This window comes from Boleophthalmus pectinirostris, unplaced genomic scaffold (genome assembly GCF_026225935.1).
Source record: "Boleophthalmus pectinirostris isolate CB_2022bp ecotype Guang Dong unplaced genomic scaffold, ASM2622593v1 HiC_scaffold_11, whole genome shotgun sequence".
Taxonomy (NCBI): Eukaryota; Metazoa; Chordata; class Actinopteri; order Gobiiformes; family Gobiidae; genus Boleophthalmus; species Boleophthalmus pectinirostris.
Window position 1 is genome coordinate 10,102,110 of NW_026570994.1, and position 21,208 is coordinate 10,123,317.

The 21,208-nt window shown below is 42.1% G+C and overlaps 1 protein-coding gene across 1 annotated transcript in view; it reads right to left on the bottom strand.

Annotated features, from left to right (window-relative positions):
* The window catches only part of hecw2b (HECT, C2 and WW domain containing E3 ubiquitin protein ligase 2b), a 30,818-nt gene extending 11,689 nt beyond the window's left edge, over window positions 1-19,129 (bottom strand). The window contains 15 exon segments of the mRNA XM_055163213.1: window positions 63-213; window positions 1,303-1,404; window positions 2,658-2,789; window positions 2,873-2,999; window positions 3,799-4,625; window positions 5,277-5,329; window positions 5,331-5,375; window positions 6,002-6,144; window positions 6,231-6,400; window positions 7,324-7,399; window positions 8,365-8,459; window positions 9,185-9,292; window positions 15,966-16,499; window positions 16,709-16,944; window positions 18,980-19,129. Coding sequence (XP_055019188.1) covers window positions 63-213; window positions 1,303-1,404; window positions 2,658-2,789; window positions 2,873-2,999; window positions 3,799-4,625; window positions 5,277-5,329; window positions 5,331-5,375; window positions 6,002-6,144; window positions 6,231-6,400; window positions 7,324-7,399; window positions 8,365-8,459; window positions 9,185-9,292; window positions 15,966-16,365 — 2,429 coding nt within the window. The 5' untranslated portion in view covers window positions 16,366-16,499; window positions 16,709-16,944; window positions 18,980-19,129.
* Window positions 19,130-21,208: the final 2,079 nt, after the last annotated feature.

Here is a 21,208-nt window from a genome sequence, read left to right on the forward strand (position 1 = left end):
ATGTAACTATGAGTCAATAAACAACCTAGCTTTTATCATCAAAACATGGTAATTTTTTTCACCTGCGATTGAGCTGCTCCATCTGCTGTATGGAGTTGGACCTCTGCAGAGTCTGAGGTGCAGGGGGCGCTGTGGGACGTTGCCAAGTTGTGGTTCTATTCACATGGTCCACGTAGAAGATGCGCCCGTGACTGTCAATACGCGCTTCCCAGTCTGCAGAGGAGAAGAAGAAACAACATGCAACATTAGGGAGGATAAACAACTAATCTAGCAGAGATTTCCCCGTCTGTTGCACGCGGCGATGACAATGTGTTAACAGTGTGTTAAAAAGAAAGTACAAGCAGCCTGGCACAGACTGCACAAGCTTCTAGACTCTTGAATAATTGCTTCTGGGAAAGTAAGATGTTTATTATGACTGTAGCGTTAACTTTATCCATTAATTCCAAGTGATAAAAAATAAGGCTGTTGCTATAACTCTAAAAAGTTGAAAACATAATATTTTTGAATGTCATCAGAACAGCATTCAGCACATTTTAGACTTATTTATTTATCTATCCATTCCTATACCAGGGAGTTAAAAGTTCCCTACAGCTTTTCTGGAGGAACATTCACCACCAGCTTGTTTCCATGTTGATATCAATGCTGCTTGGTATGTTCCACAATATGGCATTAAACTTATCTCTACTAGATCACAATTCACAGGTCAGATCTGTGAGAAGATGAGCCTTCTCACAACTATTTCTACTTTGATCTATGTTGTTATTATTATAAAGTTGTTTCATCATCAAGAAACATACCTGGAGTTGTGTTTTGTTTCATTCATACATGTTTAACACACAAACGGAAAACAATCTGTTCCACCTTGTGATGTTCACTAGACTCATTTGGACACTTTCAGCCCTGGAATAGCCAATCTCTACTGAACTAAGGGTAAAAAAAAAACTCTTAACTTGAAAACTACCACTACATGACATCACAATGTGGAAAAGAGCATTTTGACCTTTGGAGATGTTAACAGAGTAATAATAAAGGATTACTCAAATATGTGTGAATGAAACAAAACACAATTCCAGACATGTTTTTGAGGGGGTAACAGCATTATAACATGACTTTAAACTCACAAGAATCCATTCTGTGTAATATAGGACCTTTAAGTTTAATACTGTGGAACATTCCAAGTAAAGCAGCATCATCAAGCAGACCCCACACCTGAGATGTTACATTCACCTTTAACTAACAATAATGATAAAAGAGAAATGGCAATTGTGCAAAACCATGTAACAGTATAACAACAATACTCACTTGGGGGCAGTGGCTCATCAACCCGCTGGTATCTGCTGATGTCATGGTGCACAGATGGCAGAGTGCGGACAGACGGGTGCCCATTGACCTGAGCTGTGCCCCCTACAAACACACACACATAACATAACATATGATGACAATACAAGACAAAACATTGCAATTTTAATCAGAAAGGAAGATTTATTCAGTCTCTAGTATGCAACACTTCTCATCTCTTTTGTTGTAGCATGATTTTTTGACTACAACAGTCCAAAGGTTAAACGACCACAACTGTTCCCTCTGTAATCCAGTGGCGTTTGGCAGCAGCAGGGCACTTGTTCTCCACTGCACAGTTTAAATAAAGATGAGGTCTTTCAAAATCCTCCCGAGGTCAATCCTTCAAACTGGTGGAAAGCCAGGCTAAATTGTGCAACATTCTGCTCTATTATTTGTAGCTCAGACAGAAAAAACAACAACAGTGGTTCAACAGTGGTTCGGGTAACTGTTTTAGACAATAATGCCATAGAAAAATTTGTATAATGACTAAATGTTTAATTTATTTTGCAACTTTGAAGAATTAGCGGACTTTCTTATGGTTTCTAAGGATTCTTGGAAATGTAGTTTTTGGTCTGTCTGTGCCTTCCTAAGAACTACAGATAGAAAATTGTCCTTGTTAAGAACTATTTGGTAGGTTAGTCCCATATCAAATCTGGTTCAGCCCTAGTTTCGACCTTGTATATTGGTTTCAGATAGATTAAAAATTAGGACTGTTGCCTCAGCAATTAATTTAAAGGGTACCATATTACACAAAACTGATTCTTGTATGCTTTAAATAATGTTATAATGCTGTTACCTCCTAAAAAACATACCTGGTGCTTTGTTTCATTCACACATGACCCTCTAGTCTACATTTCCAAAGCTCAAAATGCTCTGTTCCACCTTGTGATGTCATCTGGTAGTTTTCAAGTAAACAGATAACTTTTACCTTTTTTTTTTAAAGTAGATATTAACAAGAGGACTAAAATCATCCAAATGATTCTAATGATGGTGTATGGAGTTAATAAACAGAGTGGAGCAATTCTTTTATTACCACATGGCATCATAAGGTGAAAGTGGATTTTTGTTTCTGTTTGAAAAAAGAACACAGCCTAAAAATGCAAGGTTTGTGGGTTAAACATGTCTGAATGAAACAAAACACAACTCCAGGAATGTTTTTGATGAGGAAACATAATAACATAAATCAGAAAACAGCATAATATGGGTCCTTTAAAACCCTAAAAATATCACATATAACTGAATATGTAACATATAAACAGTTAGGACCCAGAAAGCTAAATATTTTGTGAAAAGTTTGAGACAGTGGATAAGAGATGAACCTGAGTCTGAAGCTTGATTTTGACCTCCAGCGGCCTGTAGGGAGCGCCGTCTTCTCCACACACCCCCAGCCGCCTCCTCGCTACCCTCCTGCTCCTCCTGCCCCGCCCTGCTGCTGTGGCTGGCTCTGGTTCCTACAAACAGGTACATGTTGTCATCACAGGGCAGCTCTGAATCAGTCCAGATGAAATATTCTTTTAATAAACACTAGGTATACCAGAGTCTGAGGCTGTAGTCTGCTCTGTTGTGGCCGATGTCTCTACTGGACCATTGGCCTCACTGCTCGATGACTCCACCCCCTCCTCCTCCGCCTTGGGGGCCAGCTCTTTCCCCATGTCCACCTCCTGCAATATTAGAAAGAGATGATTAGTAGTAGGGCTTGTAAAGTACAGTTTTGTTCATCAAGTATTTTTTCCCATTTAATTTTTATTGGAAACAAAGGAACATAATATACTTTACACTGACACAGCAACACCTCATCTACAGACCCCTTCCAAAAATAAACCAATCATGTATTAAAAGAAACAAAAAAGCTTGATAATAACAATTAAAAAAAATAATAATGATAACAAAACGAGAAAAAAAAAATGCTCATAGTAATAAATGAAACAATGGTTTCATCAGGTCACAATATTAAGTATGAAATATGAATTAAAATATATAAAAGACGAGTTTCAGTGATTTTTTTCTTTACTCAGTGTTTTCCATTTTTGCCCCCATAGTCTAAAAACAAAATATGGTAATACAAATTATATTATATATTTAATTTTATATTTTATGCTAGAATTATTGTCATAAAGAAGTAACTATAGTCTGTATCACAACTTTTTTGAGCAGAGGAAGCAACAAGTGACATTTATACTCCAAAAATTTTATTCAGTAAAATTATTAAAATATGGATTGTTTGTGTTACCCTACTCTCCTGTAAATCTGTGGGAAAACTGTTACTTTTCATACATTTGAGGCCAATTTACCTGTCAACACAGTGAATTTCTCTCATAACAATACAATAAATATAAAAAACATAATATTAATTAATTATTCAGATGTAGCAGTACTGTATTAGCTGCAAGTGGCTGTTGTATTATTAAGTGTAATAATGTACATCAATAGGTGAACATGAGTGCATTAACTTTGCCTCACCTCTATAGGAGACAGGGGCCCACATGTCAGAGCAGAGCTGCACAGTACTTCCTGGTTGGTCCTGCTTTGGTTGGGGCAGGTACACTCCAAACCAGGGCTCTCTGTGCTTGCTGCTGCCCCACCCTCTGCACCTTCAGGCTGGGGTGGACTTGAGACAGCTTCTCCCTCTGCCTCTCCACTCCCGGATGGAGAACTATCAGCAGCAGTAGCAGTAATGGTGGTAGTTAGCGTTCCTTCCTGGGTCTCTTCTTCAGCTGGACCCCCTGATGCTTCCGTCTCTGTGGTTACAGACAGACCACCTGACGAAGATCCCGCCTCTTGGTTGTCCTGAGATACACCACTAGTCTGCTGCTCCTCTTTCACCGCCCCATTCTCTTGTTGCATTGTACTTCCTTGGCTTTGTTCTCTTGGCTCTGCTCCCGTCTCCTCCTCCTCATCTGAGTCAATGTGCAGCATGGCATTCAGCCTCGTGTCCGTGGGAAAGCTAGATCTCAGTTTGGGAGAAGGTCCAGCCAAAGTCCTCTCCTGTGCGTTCCTCTGTGCCTCCAAAGCGTCCAGATAGTCATTGAGCGATACCTGCCGATGCGTGTGTCTCCCCATCGCTGCAATGTCGCTATCCCGTGGGTGTCCTGGCTCTGCCCACACATCGTCGTAATAACAGGACCCATTGACCAGCAGGGAGCCCTCCTCAGAGCCGGTGGGGGACGCTCCGCAGGTGACCCGAGAGGAAGAGGAGGCGTGAGGGAGGTCTTCGTCATCTGAGGGGCTGCCTGGGTCACCGTTCACAGCACCGTCCAACATGGCTCCCACTGTGTCAGGAGAGGCCTCTGAACACATGGAAGAAACAGCAATTGTAAATAGACAGTAACTTTTGATACACAATTTTTATTCACATTATTCCTTTTCATATTTGTACTATTATTTGGCAACTTTTTAGCTATAGTACACTTCTATTCGCTCTTTGTTATTAAGAACATATAATATATAAAACATGATTCTGATAGTGTAATTTATGAGCGTGTCCAAGTAATTCCTTTTGGATAAATAAAGTTTTAAAGCCTGTTGGTAATATTATGATATTTACCATATAGAGAATTGTTATTCTGACATTTTATAATAAATATAGCCAGTCGCCTGTGGAAAGAGGAGTGGGACGTGGGCGGGGTTTATTTTATTTATTTTTTGTCAGCTTTTATTCTGTTAAATATTAAACTAAAACAAAATAAAATAAATAAAATAAAAATAAATAAAAATAAAAATAAAAACAAAATGAATATAGCCAGTCCACAAAGTTTCTATTACTGTATTTATGTGTTTATGTTAATCCATATAAATAAATGAGTACTTAGAGATTTGATTTGAATGAAGAAAGGGCCAAACTACATATTTTTGTTCTCTGGTAGTTAGATAATAATCTTTTTAACTGGCTGTTTTAGTTCTCATAGCATTACAAAGTTATACATAAACAAGAGTTAGACCTTCTTGTCCAGTGGAGGTAATGGACACTCTGAAGTGCAGCTGACCGCTCATGGTCCGTGGGCAGGCGACGGCAAAGGCTGTAGGTGACTGGATGATCACTGCAGAAAACAATGCTATACAATAAGTAACTAAGTATTACTATATCCCATTTATAAATATTCAATATCCTTTACTAATATGTCCTATATTACATAAAATTGACTCTTTTAGAGTTAGAATTTTGTTACCTCATCAAAAATATATCTGGAGTTGTGTTTTGTTTCATTCACACATGTTCAAATAATCAAGTAAGTACACATTGAAAAACTTCCTGTATTACTATATGATATCACAAGGTGGAACAAAGTTTTCTGTTTGAGAGAAGAACTCAGCCTAAATATGCAGGACTTGTGTGTTAAACATGCGTGAATGAAACAAAACACAACTCCAGGTATGTTTTTGATGAGGAAACAACATTACAACATAGATCAAAAAATGTCATAATATGGACCTTTTAATCCTAAAATTTGTTCGCAGAAAAAAATTAGCTCAATAAAGTAGCATGCGTTGTCCAGCACTGCAGATCAATAGCTAACCAACAATAAACTAAATGGACTACATTGATTTATATTGACCATCCAATTCAATCCAGTGCTTTTAAAAGGTCACTCATTTGTTTCTTTTCATTATCCATGTTATTACAAACAGCAATTTAGACAAAACAACATGTAAATAATAGACATACTCTGAAGCTGGTCCATCTAGCAGCCTCTGAACAGGTATTATCAACTGGCCCAGGAATCTCTTGATAATTGGACGGCTTTTAGCAAACTTATCCTTGACTTCGATTTCCAGTACGTCTGTCATTAGCGCCACAAAGGTGTATTTCTGTAGACAAAAACACATCGATTGAAAGCAAAAACCGTCAACATTTTGAAAACAACAAAACCTTATACTGAGTGATTTTGGCAGACCTCTCCGTTCCACACTGGGTTGATGGTGTTGGAGATGATAGAGGAACGTCTCTCTTGCCCGTGGTGAGTGAACTTGGGCATTCCGCTCCTCTTCCCGGGCAGGATGGACATCTTCAGGTAAGGGTCCGGATTGAAGAACATGCCCTTCTTCAAGCCCACTGCTGCAATGTCTGAAAACCCAATGTAAAGATTACATTAAAAAAAATAAGATACACTGTGTAACATTTCTAGTGGATGGTCCATCCCTTGATGTCTCCATGAAAATGTTATTGCTTTGTCTAGAATGTTTTGTCACAGTATAGATTAAACGTATTTATCACGAAGGAGATAAGCAGGTTACACTGCTACATTACAATTCAGATCTGTGGAGAGTCGCCCCTATTCACAGAAGGAATGATGGTTTTTTTTGAGCAATACAAATACTTGTAATGAATAAATGCTAGATGGAAATGTTTTAGGTCAAGAGACAAGCAGTTGGCAGACCTCAACCAGAAAAGTTGTACAGTGCACCATTAAAGTATATATTTTTTTTGGTAGTGGTAACCCTTGAATCTCAGATGTACATTGCTTGAACATGAGCAAGGTTTGAATATTATGCTGTGCTTCTCTCTATGGATATGCTATTGCTTTGCTTCCAGTAGTCCGTAGTATAGCATTAAACGTATCTATCTCCATCTCCATGGAGACAAGATAGAAGTCAGATCTGTGGAGCCCTCCCACAGTAAGCTTTAAAGTATTTTTAAGCAATAAAGACAGCTACAATTTTATAAATGCAAAATACATTTAATGCCATAGTGTGGAACATTTCAGGCAAAGCAATAGTAGGCTGTGCAATAGAAATATTACAAAGTGCACCTTTAATAAACAAAGGTATATCTGAGTAAGTTAAGTAAGTTTATTTCCATTTGTCAATTTTATATTTTCATTTCAGAATATATTTTGTAATATTTTTAATTAAAAGTTACGAAGCAAACTAAATATGAATGCATAATTCACTTTGCTATTGACCTTTGCTATTGCTGTGTTTTATGAATTGAATCGAAAATGAAAAATTTTTCTAAAAACTGAATAAAAAAAAAAAAATCACTCATACCTGACAAAGTGAAGCTGACAAGTTTGCGGCAGTGCTCAGTTCCTGATTGGTCCTCTACTTGTCCTTCACTGCCCACCTGAAACCAAAAAAAATTATGTTATGAAAGGACTCAAATTAACATTTTAGAGGCCATTCCTAAAGTTTGATTAAAACTAGTGCCCTGCGTCTGTCTATCTTACTTTGTGTCTCCAGCAGTCCAATGACATCCTGGTACTGCATCCCTGCTCTAAACTCTTCAAGGCAAGTTTGCACAAAAAAAGGAATAATTCACTCAGTTCCATTCAAATAGAGTCTCTAGACATATCTGGTCTAAAAAGAAATATAAAAATGTGCAATATAAAAATATATAAATATAAAAATACAAAAAATATGGATTTCCTTTAAAACAATCTGTTCCCAAGCGGAGTGTGTTATGTGTGTTTATTTAGGCAGTAGAATGAGGAGGGAGGATCTACGCCTGATAATCTGATCACTGGGCACTGGAAACCAATCAGATGGCAGGATTAGGGCCGTGGCAGTTTCATATCAAATCGCGCGCGCACACACACGCACACACACACACACACACACACACACACACACAAACAACAAACACACATACACACAAGTGGGGCAGGGAAACAAAGAACCACATGGCTAAAGGAAGGGGGAGTGACATAAAGATTGTCTCAATATTACCCACATATTTAGAATAAATAGAAAGGAATACTGTTAAGGAAGTAAGTCTAAAAGATTTCAAACTGTCACTCTTACATTAACTTTGAGTTTGAATTTATTCAGTAATTAAATGTATTTATTTGTCTATTTATTTTTGTAGATCTTGGATTTGATATGCTTTAATGCATATTTATTATGTATATATGTATTCTTCTATTGAATGAATGTATTTGAACATGTGAAGAAACATGGTGTAAGGTTTTGACTTTCTACCTTTGTTAGAACATTGTACAGTTCGTTACTTTTTTTTTTCACCATAGTTGTATCTGACATAATTTTCTTGTGTCTTAATAAAGTAAATTAACTGATAGTTGGAGTACTTACAGTGACTCCTGGGTTCTTGACGGTGATACAGGGTGTGGTGGCTCTCAGCGCTCCACTCACTCCATGGTAGTATTTAAAGCAGACCTTCGTCTCCGCTGTGGGCACGTCATACAGGTTTAATCTCCATTTCAATACGGTCAAATGTATAGAAAGGGATTACATCAAAGATGAAATATATTCAATTGTGCAATGAGCCAAAAGAGTGGATTTTCCTAAATTAAAGTTCCTTTCACACACCCCAATGGCAGTATTATATATTATATTATTATGTATTATATATAATTAATTTGAATACAAATATTTTATGTTTGTATGCACAGGTTTGTTTCTTATCATATTGGGTATGTATTCTTAGTTGTTAACCAAAAAGATTATATGGCATATATGTGGATATGGCAATGAGAAAAAAAATTATTTAAAAATGTAGTAAAGTTGACCACACTGCAAAACAAAATTCAAAATAAGGGAGAAAACGATGCTAAGGCTATTACATAAATCAGCTATAAAGACTATAAAGGTTTTAGTACTGCAGGTAAAATCGTATGCTGATTTACATAGAATATGAACCTTGAGAGTGAGAATCACAACCCACGTATGCATATTTTGTAGCTATTTAACATGATTTGAAAACCTTGGTGCTTGTAATTTAAATAAAACAAAGATAGGACAGTAGGGCAGTCCACTGAGTCTATTTAAGGTTTTTGTGAGCTCTGAGAAATGGGTTAAGCCCCTCTCCGTCTCAGCTGCTCGCTCTTATTTTTATCTCTCACATTAAAAATGCATGTGCACAATTAACACAGAGGCAGAGCAGCCCACTCACCCTCCATGAAGTAGGGTCCCGGCTCCAGTCGCCACACGATCTGGCCCCTTTGGGTGCCATTCACGCCGCGGTTCTTTGAGTCCCATACATTTGCCACGCATGTCTCATCTGTAAAACACAACAATTCAAATAATATTTTAGTTTTAATACAATAAGATTTGAGCTGAAGAGTGCTGAATAAGTCACTTCTATGGTTATTGGTTATTAGTAATTTATTTGTTGCAACCCAAGCCTTTTACTGATATAGACTAATAAAAAATATTTATTTGCTTGGATTATTCTGCTTTACCGCTTTTGTGTCAGTGGTATAAGGTAGTTTGAATATTATTGTTCATCATTGTATTTCTCTGAAGCAATATATCATGCTTCAAATTTTGTTATCGTGACAGGCCTACTATTTTTGTTATTGATTGGAGCAATAATTATAATCTTGATTAAACTGTATTATCTGCACAGCCAACATTTAGTTAAAAAGTAAATTAGCATTACATTCCATTGTTGTGCGTAATAAATCACACAAATCAGTTTTTCAGTTTCAAAGCAATTGCTTTAAAATCCCATTTGTACATATTGACTCAGAAATGACCCCAAAGTGGCTATTGTTGCTAAATGTCCACCTAAATCAACTAACATTGATTGGTTCGATAATGTATAGATAATTGGACATTGTAAATACAGGAAAGTGCAGTCCTGTTTCTGTTAATCACATAATAAATCAATATTTGGATTGTTGTGGAGCAGTGTATATGAGGACACTGGAGAGGCTGGTCCTGGGGGAGACACAGCCTGGGGTCATAAAGCACAGTCCCCTGGTGTCTGTGGTCTTCAAATATTAATGCTGTGTCCAGTGTAAAGCATGACAAACAGCCCATGTCCTTTTAGATCAATGCAAACCCTCTCACACACATGTATCCTCTATCTACAGTACGGCTCTGGCCTCAGTCCCACAGCTCAGTGTTTGTAGTGGAGATTTCAACACCTGCCTGGTCTGATACGCTGCAAACATCAGCGATCAAAAATATACTGCTGTGTCATGATTTCACAATAACACAGCACAATAGCACAATAACATATTTTGAAGTGTGATCATACTTGATAAGCAGTATAATCCCAGTAAACCTTTTTTTTTTTTTTTTTTTTTATAAATGTGCCATATACATCATTAATAAAACATGAGATGCAATAAATAATAAATAGCAGAATAAAACACTTTACTTCATATCTACAATGAGCTGTATATGAAAAATATTCAAACTGTTCACCATCTCAAATGTTTACTTGCTTCAAAATAATAAGTTCTGTTCAAAGATTAATACATAAATATTGAGCTTCAAATGTTATAAAACAAAAGTATTTTATCTTGAATTGAGTGATTATAGTTTCTGGCCTACATAACATCTCTGTCAGGGCAGTGAGCTTCTGGAGCTGGTGTAGCCTGGTGGAGCGTGGCCGACTGCCAGGCTGCAGACAGGGCTCGCCTCTGGGGAGAACAGCCCCAGAAACTCCCTGTGCCTGGGTCAATACGAGCAGAGCTGGAGCAGAGTGAGGAAGACGAGAGATCATGTTTCACTCATGTTTGCACGCCTCAATAAACTATCCGTATGTGGTTGCTAAACTGGAAGGGGCTGCTGGATTTTGAAACATTTAAAACATATTGGAAATTATCAGTATTCATGCACTGTCAAAAGTTAAAATGTTAAGGATGTATAAATGTATTAATTATTCATTTATTAATAATGTTTGCCATTCATAGTCTAAAAGCCACTGTAGGATAATGTCTCATTCAGAACTAAGGCTGTCAAATAAAACTGAGACAAAAAAGCAAAGTAGTCTAAATGATTAAACCTAGTATGAAAAGTAAATTCTTTAAAGTAAATTAAGTATCGATACTGAAAAATTACATATATAGGACAAATTTAGACCTTTTTAGAATAGCTTTAGAATGGTCCTCTACATTCAGTACTCTTTTTTAACCACTCAGTACTAGTATAAAATATAATAATGATGTATTACTAATTATTCTGTGCTGAAAATGACATTGTATTATTTGATACTGAAATCGATATTGAGCATTTGCCATAGTATAAAAATTTTGTTTGAATTAATAGTTAAGTGACAACAGTTTTAATAAGCTTAATTACAGCCCTTATACCAATACAAAACATGCTCTTTGTAGGTGAGAGAACCTTTGTAACACTGTAAAATCTGCTTTTCACACACTGACCCAGGGCACCACGGCGTTTAGCACACAGCGGACCTCCTACGGGACTCTATTAACCTCAAGTCACTGGAGTTGGACCAAAGTTTAACAGTGACAAAACATAATAAATTCTAGGACAAACTATAACTGCTCCTAAATGCTGACACTGCTGAGTCAGTCCCACTTCTCAGTAAAACAGGACGCTGCCTTCTCCCACTCTCTCACACAATCCATTAGCGTTTACTGTAGCTGTGGCTGAGGTAATGCTCTAACCTTGAGGAGAGGAGTTATGTTGCAATCTCCTCTATATGATTATACTATGAAGATGGAGAGGTGACATTTGGGAAAGCAGTAGACACAAACTACAACTTAAATGTAATTGTAAACACTAATAATAAGATTTAGGGATTTTTGTTGTGGTTAAGGATATATGGGAGCGTTGGAGGTTTAAAATAAAGAACAATAAAAGTTGTTTTGGGAGATTTAAATGACACAAAATGGAGGAGAGTGTAATATGAAGTTCAACAGGAAATGGGGTTGGATGTGCAGTTGTAACAGATTTTCTGGTGGAGAGTCTGACACCCGCTAGTCTCCATGGAGATGTTATTGTTTTGCCAAGAGTGTTCCGCAGTATGGCATTAAACTCACCTATATTCATATAGGTGAGTTTAGGTAATCAGACGGCCAAGTTACAAGTCAAATCTGTGTAGAGGTATTCTTTCAGGAGCAAAAACAATTGTAAGATAGATATATGTTTAATGCTATACTGTGGAACATTCCAGGAAAAGCTACATCTCTATGGAGACAAGTTGGTGTACCTTTCATCAGTTGAAAGGCCAGCCAGAACCACATACTTAGACAAAAGTTTACAAAGACGAATGGATCTGGAGCTGTATCCTATCTCCCAGATTTCAGAGGGTGTGATTAACCAATCAGAGAGATGCATGGGCATACAGGTTTATGGGTTAAAAAAAAGAAAAAAATAACATAAAGGACTAAGAAACAGCACATATTTTTACAGAATCGACTACCAAAGCATCCATCCATCCATTTTCGTCCGCTTATCCGGGGCCGGGTCGCGGGGGCAGCAGCCTAAGCAGGGACTCCCAGACTTCCTTCACCCCAGACACGTCCTCCAGCTCCTCCGGGGGGACCCCGAGGCGTTCCCAGGCCAGCCGAGAGACATAGTCCCTCCAGCGTGTCCTGGGTCTTCCCCGTGGCCTCCTCCCGGTGGGACATGCCAGGAGGCATCCGGAACAGATGCCCGAGCCACCTCAACTGGCTCCTCTCGACGTGGAGGAGCAGCGGCTCTACTCCGAGCTCCTCCCGTGTGACTGAGCTCCTCACCCTATCTCTAAGGGAGCGCCCAGCCACCCTGCGGAGGAAACTCATTTCGAGCGCTTGTATCCGCGATCTCGTCCTTCCGGTCACTACCCAGAGCTCATGACCATAGGTGAGAGTAGGAACGAAGACTGACCGGTAAATCGAGAGCTTCGCCTTTCGACTCAGCTCCCTCTTCACCACAACGGTCCGATACAGCGACCGCATCACTGCCGAAGCTGCACCGATCCGCCTGTCAATCTCACGTTCCGGCCTTCCCTCACTCGTGAACAAGACCCCGAGATACTTGAACTCCTCCACTTGAGGCAAAGACTCTCCACCCACCCGGAGAGGGCAAGCCACCTTTTTCCGGTCGAGAACCATGGCCTCGGACTTGGAAGAGCTGATCTTCATCCCAGCCGCTTCACACTCGGCTGCAAACCGCCCCAGTGCACACTGCAGGTCCTGGCTCGATGAAGCCAACAGAACAACATCGTCCGCAAACAGCAGAGATGAAATCCTGTGGTCCCCAAACCGGACCCCCTCCGGCCCCTGACTGCGCCTAGAAATTCTGTCCATAAACACAATGAACAGAACCGGTGACAAAGGGCAGCCCTGGCGGAGTCCAACATGCACCGGGAACAGGTCTGACTTACTGCCGGCAATGCGAACACAGCTCCTGCTCCGGTCATACAGGGACCGGACAGCCCTTAGCAAAGGGCCCCGGACCCCATACTCCCAGAGCACCCCCCACAGGACACCACGAGGGACACGGTCGAATGCCTTCTCCAGATCCACAAAACACATGTGGACTGGTTGGGCAAACTCCCATGAACCCTCGAGCACCCGATGGAGAGTGTAGAGCTGGTCCAGTGTTCCACGGCCAGGACGAAAACCACACTGCTCCTCCTGAATCCGAGGTTCAACTATCGGCCGAATTCTCCTCTCCAGTACCCTGGCATAGACCTTACCGGGAAGGCTGAGGAGTGTGATCCCCCTATAGTTGGAACACACCCTCCGGTCCCCCTTCTTATACAGAGGGACCACCACCCCGGTTTGCCAGTCCAGAGGTACTGTCCCCGACCGCCACGCAATGTTGAAGAGGCGTGTCAACCAAGACAGCCCCACAACATCCAGAGACTTCAGGTACTCAGGGCGGATCTCATCCAACCCCGGAGCCTTGCCACCAAGGAGCTTTCCAACCACCTCAGTGACTTCGGCCAGGGTGATGGATGAGTCCGCCTCCGAGTCCCCAGCCTCGGCCTCCTCCTCGGAAGACGTGACGGTGGGATTGAGGAGATCCTCAAAGTATTCCTTCCACCGCCGGACAACGTCCCCAGTCGAGGTCAGCAGCTCTCCCCCCACACTGTAAACAGTGTTGGTGAAGAACTGCTTTCCCCTCCTGAGGCGCCGGACGGTTTGCCAGAATTTCTTTGAGGCCGTCCGATAGTCCTTCTCCATGGCCCCCCGAACTCCTCCCAGCTCCGAGTTTTTTGCCTCCGCGACCACACGGGCTGCAGCACGCTTGGCCCGCCGGTACCCGTCAGCTGCCTCAGGAGTCCCCCGAGCCAGCAAGGCCCGATAGGACTCCTTCTTCAGCTTGACAGCATCCCTTACTTCCGGTGTCCACCACCGGGTTCTGGGGTTGCCGCCGCGACAGGCACCACAGACCTTACGCCCACAGCTCCGAGCAGCTGCATTGACAATAGAGGCCGAGAATGAAGCCCACTCGGACTCCATATCTCCGGCCTCCCCCGGAATCCGGGGGAAGTCCTCCCGGAGGTGCGAGTTGAAGGTCCCTCTGACAGAGGGCTCCGCCAGATGTTCCCAACAGACCCTCACTACACGCTTGGGCCTGCCAGGTCTTTCCGGCTTCCTCCTCCGCCAGCGAACCCAACTCACAACCAGGTGGTTATCAGTTGACAGCTCAGCCCCTCTCTTCACCCGAGTGTCCAAGACACGCGGCCGGAGATCAGATGACACGACTACAAAGTCGATCATCGACCTCCGGCCTAGGGTGTCCTGGTGCCACGTGCACTTATGGACACCCTTGTGCTCGAACATGGTGTTCGTTATGGACAAACTGTGACTAGCACAGAAGTCCAATAACAAAACACCGCTCGGGTTCAGATCCCTCCCAATCACCCCTCTCCAAGTGTCACTGTCGTTGCCCACGTGGGCGTTGAAGTCCCCCAGGAGAACAACGGAGTCCCCGGTCGGTGCACTGTCTAGTACCCCTCCCAAGGACTCCATGAAGGCCGGGTACTCTGCACTGCTGTTCGGCCCGTAGGCCGACACCACAGTGAGAGACCTGTCCCCGACCCGAAGGCGCAGGGACGCGACCCTCTCGTTCACCGGGGTGAACTCCAACACACGGCGGCTGAGCTGTGGGGCAATGAGCCCACACCAGCCCGCCGCCGCTCCCCGCGGCCAACGCCAGAGAAATGGAGAGTCCAGCCCCTCTCAAGGTGTTGGGTTCCAGAGCCCAAACTGTGCGTGGAGGTGAGGCCGACTATATCTAGTCGGTAACGCTCAACCTCCCGCACAAGCTCAGGCTCCTTCCCCCCCAGCGAAGTGACATTCCATGTCCCCAGAGCTAGTCTCCATGTCCGGAGATCTGGTCGCCGAGGCCCCCGCCGTCGACTGCTGCCCAGATCTCTCTGCACCGGCCCCATATGGATCCTCCTGCGGGTGGTGGGCCCACGTGAGGACGGCCCCACGTCGCTCCTTCGGGCTGAGCCCGGCCGAGCCCCGTGGGGGGAGGCTCGGCCACCAGGCGCTCGCTGGCGAGCACCCACCCCAGGCCTGGCTCCAGGGTGAGGCCCCGGTGACGCCAATCCGGGCGACGTAACTGGCCTTGCTGGTACACTCATCATAGGGGCTTCTGAACCGTTCTTCGTCTGACCCGTCCCCCCGGACCTGTTTGCCTTGGGTGACCCTACCAGGGGCATGAAGCCCCCGACAACATAGCTCCCGGGATCATTCGGGCACTCAAACCCCTCCACCACGATAAGGTGACGGTTCAAGGAGGGGCTACCAAAGCATCAAACTGTTATTTGTCTCAGGTAAAAGAAGCTATATTTTGTTCTGAATGATAAAGAATTTTGAAGAAGAGATGTTTTCTGCTTTTTAGAGAGTTTGGATGGAGGTCTTTCACACTCCAGTCCCTTCTGGATTCAAACAGAATGTAGAAAGGACAAGGTCAGGCAACTTCACCAGAAAAGTTACACACTGCACCTTTAACACCCCACAGAATCTCACCTATGTGGTACAGGCCGATCCAGTCCGTAGCATCCACCTCTTCCTTGATGTCCCAGAATATGACCAGATGCCCCTGCCCCAGAGTGAGCTGGTAGGTGGACGCCGTCAGAGAAGAGCGGCTTTCGGACGTGACCAGATCTGTGTCACTATTCGCCCGCTGCAGCCCCACCCCTGTGTTCTCCTGGGGCACCTCGGAGGGCACGGGTGAGGAAGGGGGTGGCGTGGAGGTGCCCACTGCCCCCGAACTGGACAGCCCGCGCAGGTTCTCCGGTCCAATGGTGTAGGGCCTGGAGTGAGGGGTCCTTCGGCGCACCGCCAGAAGGTGCTCCCGGGCGCTACCATTGGCCGAGGACGATGGCGAAGACGAGGGGGAGGAAGAGGCGGTCGCGGCTGTGGCCATGGTTAAAGCTGGATGCGGGGGAGGGGAGTAGCGCAGGGGGGAGGCGGAGAGCGGGTGGGGGTGATGGTGGTGGTGATGGTGGTGGTGGGGATGGTGATGATGATGATGGGGGACGAAGGGGCGGAGGAGGTGGGCTGGGGGCGGGGGCGAGGGGGGAGGACCGCCGTGGCCAGGGAGGGACGAATGGTGAAGGTCAGGAGAGAGAAAGAGTGAGAAAAAAAGAAAAAACAAGGGAGAGGAGATAGAAATATGGTTAATGTTGTGATCAGGCAGTGCTGTTATGAAACAAAGCAATGTAAGAGAATGAGTGAATAGCTGTGAGTGAGTGCGCCATTCAAAGCACCTTATATAGGCACTTTGGAGCTTCCCTAGACCAGTCCTCCTTTTCTGTGGTTTTCTATTCTTCTGTTCATTCTCAAGTCTTGATGTTGAGGTGCAGAGCTTTGCAAAAACTATCCATCAAAAAGGAAAGGGGAGGGGGAAGAGAGACTTTGTGGAGCTTGGGTGTCCAGATGGGAGAGGGTGAGATGAGGGCAAGTCTAGGGTCCCATGAAAAGGAGGAGGACTTTGGAGGAGGATCTGAAAGAATCAGGAGACAAGTGGTCAGGAAGCTGTACAGAGACATCATCTGTGCACATTTTCAACTTTTTTTTGTAGGAGCTAGCGAGAAGATGGGAATACGGACTCCAAAAAACTCCAAATAAATATCAAATGGATTTTAAAACATGTTTGTAGAAGAATAAGTGTGGATTTCAGAGTGATGGAAAATGAGCAGCTTTGCCATTAGGGCTGTGGTCGACTAAAGAAATTCTTGGTAGATTTAAGATCTGTCCTGTAGGAGCATAACGATATCCAAGTCTCACTATACAATATCTTCATGGTATGAACCTCACAGTACAATATTTATTACGACATCATGGGAAAGCTCACGATAGGGTGGAGAGGCTCACCATTAGGGATGTCACAATATCCAAATCTCTCTGTACAATATTTTCACGATATACATCTCACAGTAGGATATTTATTGTGATATTTTGTGGAGGCTAACAAAACTCTTAATATACTACTTTTTCCTCTTAAAAATGCCTTGAGAAGACTTAATCCAAAGAACTAAGACTCAAAAGTGTTTAGAACTGTTGTTTCTTCTTGTAGTCTGCACTGAAATGGAGCACAGGATCATGGTCTATGTAGTTCCATCTGTTTATTTTAGCTAATGCTGCACCATAACTCTTAATTTAAGCAAAGAGACTTGTAATTCAATATATTGTGATGGTCTACGATATTATTGTGAGAACTTTGATGATATGATATCACGATATTTCGGTTACTGTTACATCCCTACTGTCCTGTAATCAAAGAAACCAAAACATAATAAAACACACAAGCTCTCACTTTCTACCTTATCCATTCTCACACTTTCCCACGAGTTTGCATACTGTTGCCATGGCGATAGGTCACTATTACGCTCAAATATGTCTGTATCCGGCCCCGTCATGATGCTAGTGCTAATGAAGGACTGTTCTATTTCCTCTCCCTCCCGTCGATGCAAGCGTATGCACATAAACAAGACCCCAGGGGGCTTAGGAGTGAGCTCAGTCAGAGGAAGTGAGGTACAGATACTTCAGAATTACTTCACACACAAACACACACACACACACACACACACAATATGAACAATTGTAATAAGTAGGTTATGATAAGGGCTTTGATGGGGTTAAAGTTAGGTCCAGGTCTACAAGGAAGCGTGGCAGTGCAGTTGAGATTCTTGCCTTACAGTGAGAAGGTCCTGGGTTTGATTCCTGTGGAGTTTGCCTCTTCCCTCTTTGTAATCCTTCAGTCGTCCAGGTAGGTTCCATAGTGGTCCATGAGTGTCTACTAGTCTCATACTTGGGGGCGATTCTAGACTTCCAAGTTTAGTTGTAAGCACCCCCTTAGCGTGCACGCCAAAAATATCATGTGCTTCAACATGCCAAACACTCTTTCTTATCCTCTATCTCCATTTCTTTATATCAATCCATCTTTTTATATCAGTGATTCCCAAACTAGCATGTTTGAGTCAAGGGCAGGGCCATGCTTTGTCGTCTATGGCCTAATGTTTAATTCTCCTCGGTCATTTCTCTAGGTACTATAAACTGTACTAATACTATGTTAAACTCTTCTATCGTTGTTTGTCCTGTAGCTGAACTTGCTTAAGTTAAATGAACATGTGTGAATGAATTGATCCTGTTGTCTTCTGCCAGAGGGTTTCATCATGTCATGTGTGTCTTACCTGGATTTTCACTTTTCTCTTAAACACTAGGTTTGGATGTGTCGTTTTTATGCTGTCAGTCATAATAGGTAATAGGTTTAATAGTAGTAGGTTTAATATCTCATTAAAATATATTTAAAACATAAGACAGGATATTAACATCACATCATTTCACTTTACTTAAAAAGTACAACGGGCCTAATTTCTTATAAACTGCCCATGTAACCTATATTTCCTAATGTATTATATCCTCTTTTCTGTGACCGGCATAAATTAATAATAGTAGTTGATGGAACATTTGACATTTTTAGCAAAAGTGACCATATACAGTGTATATATACAGACAGTCTATGAAAGTGACACTACCTGTTGCTGTATTTCTGAATCCCGTTTTTCTCCTTGATCTACTGTAATCCAGACTGTAGGCAGTCATCAGTCATAACAAAAGGCAGATTTCATCATTTAATGGTGTAATAAACTCTTAAAAGTAAGCTCCTGTCAATAGGACCATGCAAAAGCTGTTTACAAAAGATAGTGTTTCCACTGCCTCTGCACATGCGCAAAGTGATTCTGACCAATCAGGGAGAGGGGCGGGTCTTAGAGCCAAGATCCGCTGCACACTGGTGTTTGCTTCACAGAGAGAGAGACAGAGAGGGGCTGCAAAATATGGAGCATTTCTGTGCAGATACTGAAGTTTGACATTCTCTTAGACCAAGAAAACAGTCAGCTCAATAAAATAACAAAGACCTTTTCATTTTAGGGGTGCTTTAGACAACCCTACCTCACTGACATGACATTGCTTTTCAGCAGATTCAAAATGAATGTGTAAAATATTCAAAGAAAATACAAAATAAATCTCAAAAAGTTAAAAAGTCACTACAGCCAGCAGACAGATGAAAAGAAGTGTGGATTTGAGTGTGTAGTTCAAAACAACAGTGGTGTATCATTATATCTCCTCCACAGCCTCACATCTGCTCTAACAGCGGCTTGTAGTGAGCTAAGAGCTGATCCTAGCTTCACTCACACAAACAAGAGCCCGTGTGGAGAGCCATGCGTACTCCTCCAATCTGCCCCATCAATTACTCTACACTACACTACACGCTCTCTCTCTCTCTCTCCAACTCTTTCTCCTGCCCTGTCAACTATCCAAAAGTCTCATCCAAATTAAAAACTGACACCACCAGTAACATGAACACAATTTGCATTAAAATAATCACGTAAACAGTAGATCGATGCACGTGAGGCAACATGGAGGTATGTGTCCTTGATCTAGCCCAGTGAGATTAAATGGTAGAATGGGGAGGGGTTGCCGTGGGTGACAGAAGCCTAATCCTGGCATTCGTTAAATCCACAGCTGGAGAGCCTGGTCGGGTATGTCAGCTTTCAATACTCTACCCTCTGATCAACAAAAAAAAAAAAAGAAAAAGAAAAATGCCTGACTAAAGAAAACCTAAAATGATTATGAAAGGTAGCCAATTTTGAACCATGAATGGAATGTTAGCCCTGCACACCCAATCTGATGTTAAACCATAACAGAGAAACAACTGTCTGGAGTATATTTAATAATATATTATTTCCTTTTGTATTTTTTCATAATTCATAAGGTATTCCAAAGATAAGTTGCAACTTCACATCAACACAGCATATCTTACAGTGTTCATAACTCTCACCTGATTTGTAATGATGGTAAAACTAACAACAACTAGCATGCAAACACACACTTCCCAACTGCCAGACAATAAGCATACAGCAAGACCTTCCTGGAATTGCCAGTTGTTACTGAGCTAAAGGTAAAAGGTAGATGTTAACTTGAAAACTACCATTTCATGACATCACAAGGTGGAACAGAGCATTTTGAGTTTTGGAACTGTAGAGAGACAAATAATCCAGGATCACTCAAACATGTGTGAATGAAACAAAACACAACTACAGGTATGTTTTTGATGAGGTAAAAGCATTATAACATGGCTTAAGGCTCATAAGAGTATATTTTGTGTAATATATATAAAAAATTAAAAAATAAACATTGAGGGCATAACTACTTAAAGGTCTTTCAGAATATATGCTCTTTTATACTTATACAATTATAAACCTAACTCACTCTCACAACAAGGACTATTGAATGAAGAAACAATGAATGATGCATATAGTAATACCACTATACATTTTCCGAAAACAAATTTAATTTGAGCTCCACTTGACCTTTTAGCTCCCTCATCCATCTGCATTATAAAGACGCACTTACTCTTTCTATGCAGGCATCTCCAATACATTCAAATGTACACTGGGCATTCTCACAGCTACACAAGGTCAGTCTATACGATGGAGCTATTAATACACAGCCCCTCACAAGACATTGGCTACAGCTTTCATTTAGCCCCTCCCTCCTTCCCTTTCTCACTCACATGGTGAACTTTAACCTCCAGGCAAGAAGGTTACAGATTTTAGCCTTTATCAGGACGTTTCAACACATGTTTTATCCAGTGTTTATCCTGTATTTATCATGAGATACTGTTGCTGAAGGTGAGACAATGCCCATACAGAGAGTGTGCGCCGCGTTCCATGTGTCTGAGTTCACAGCGCCACAAACCTTCC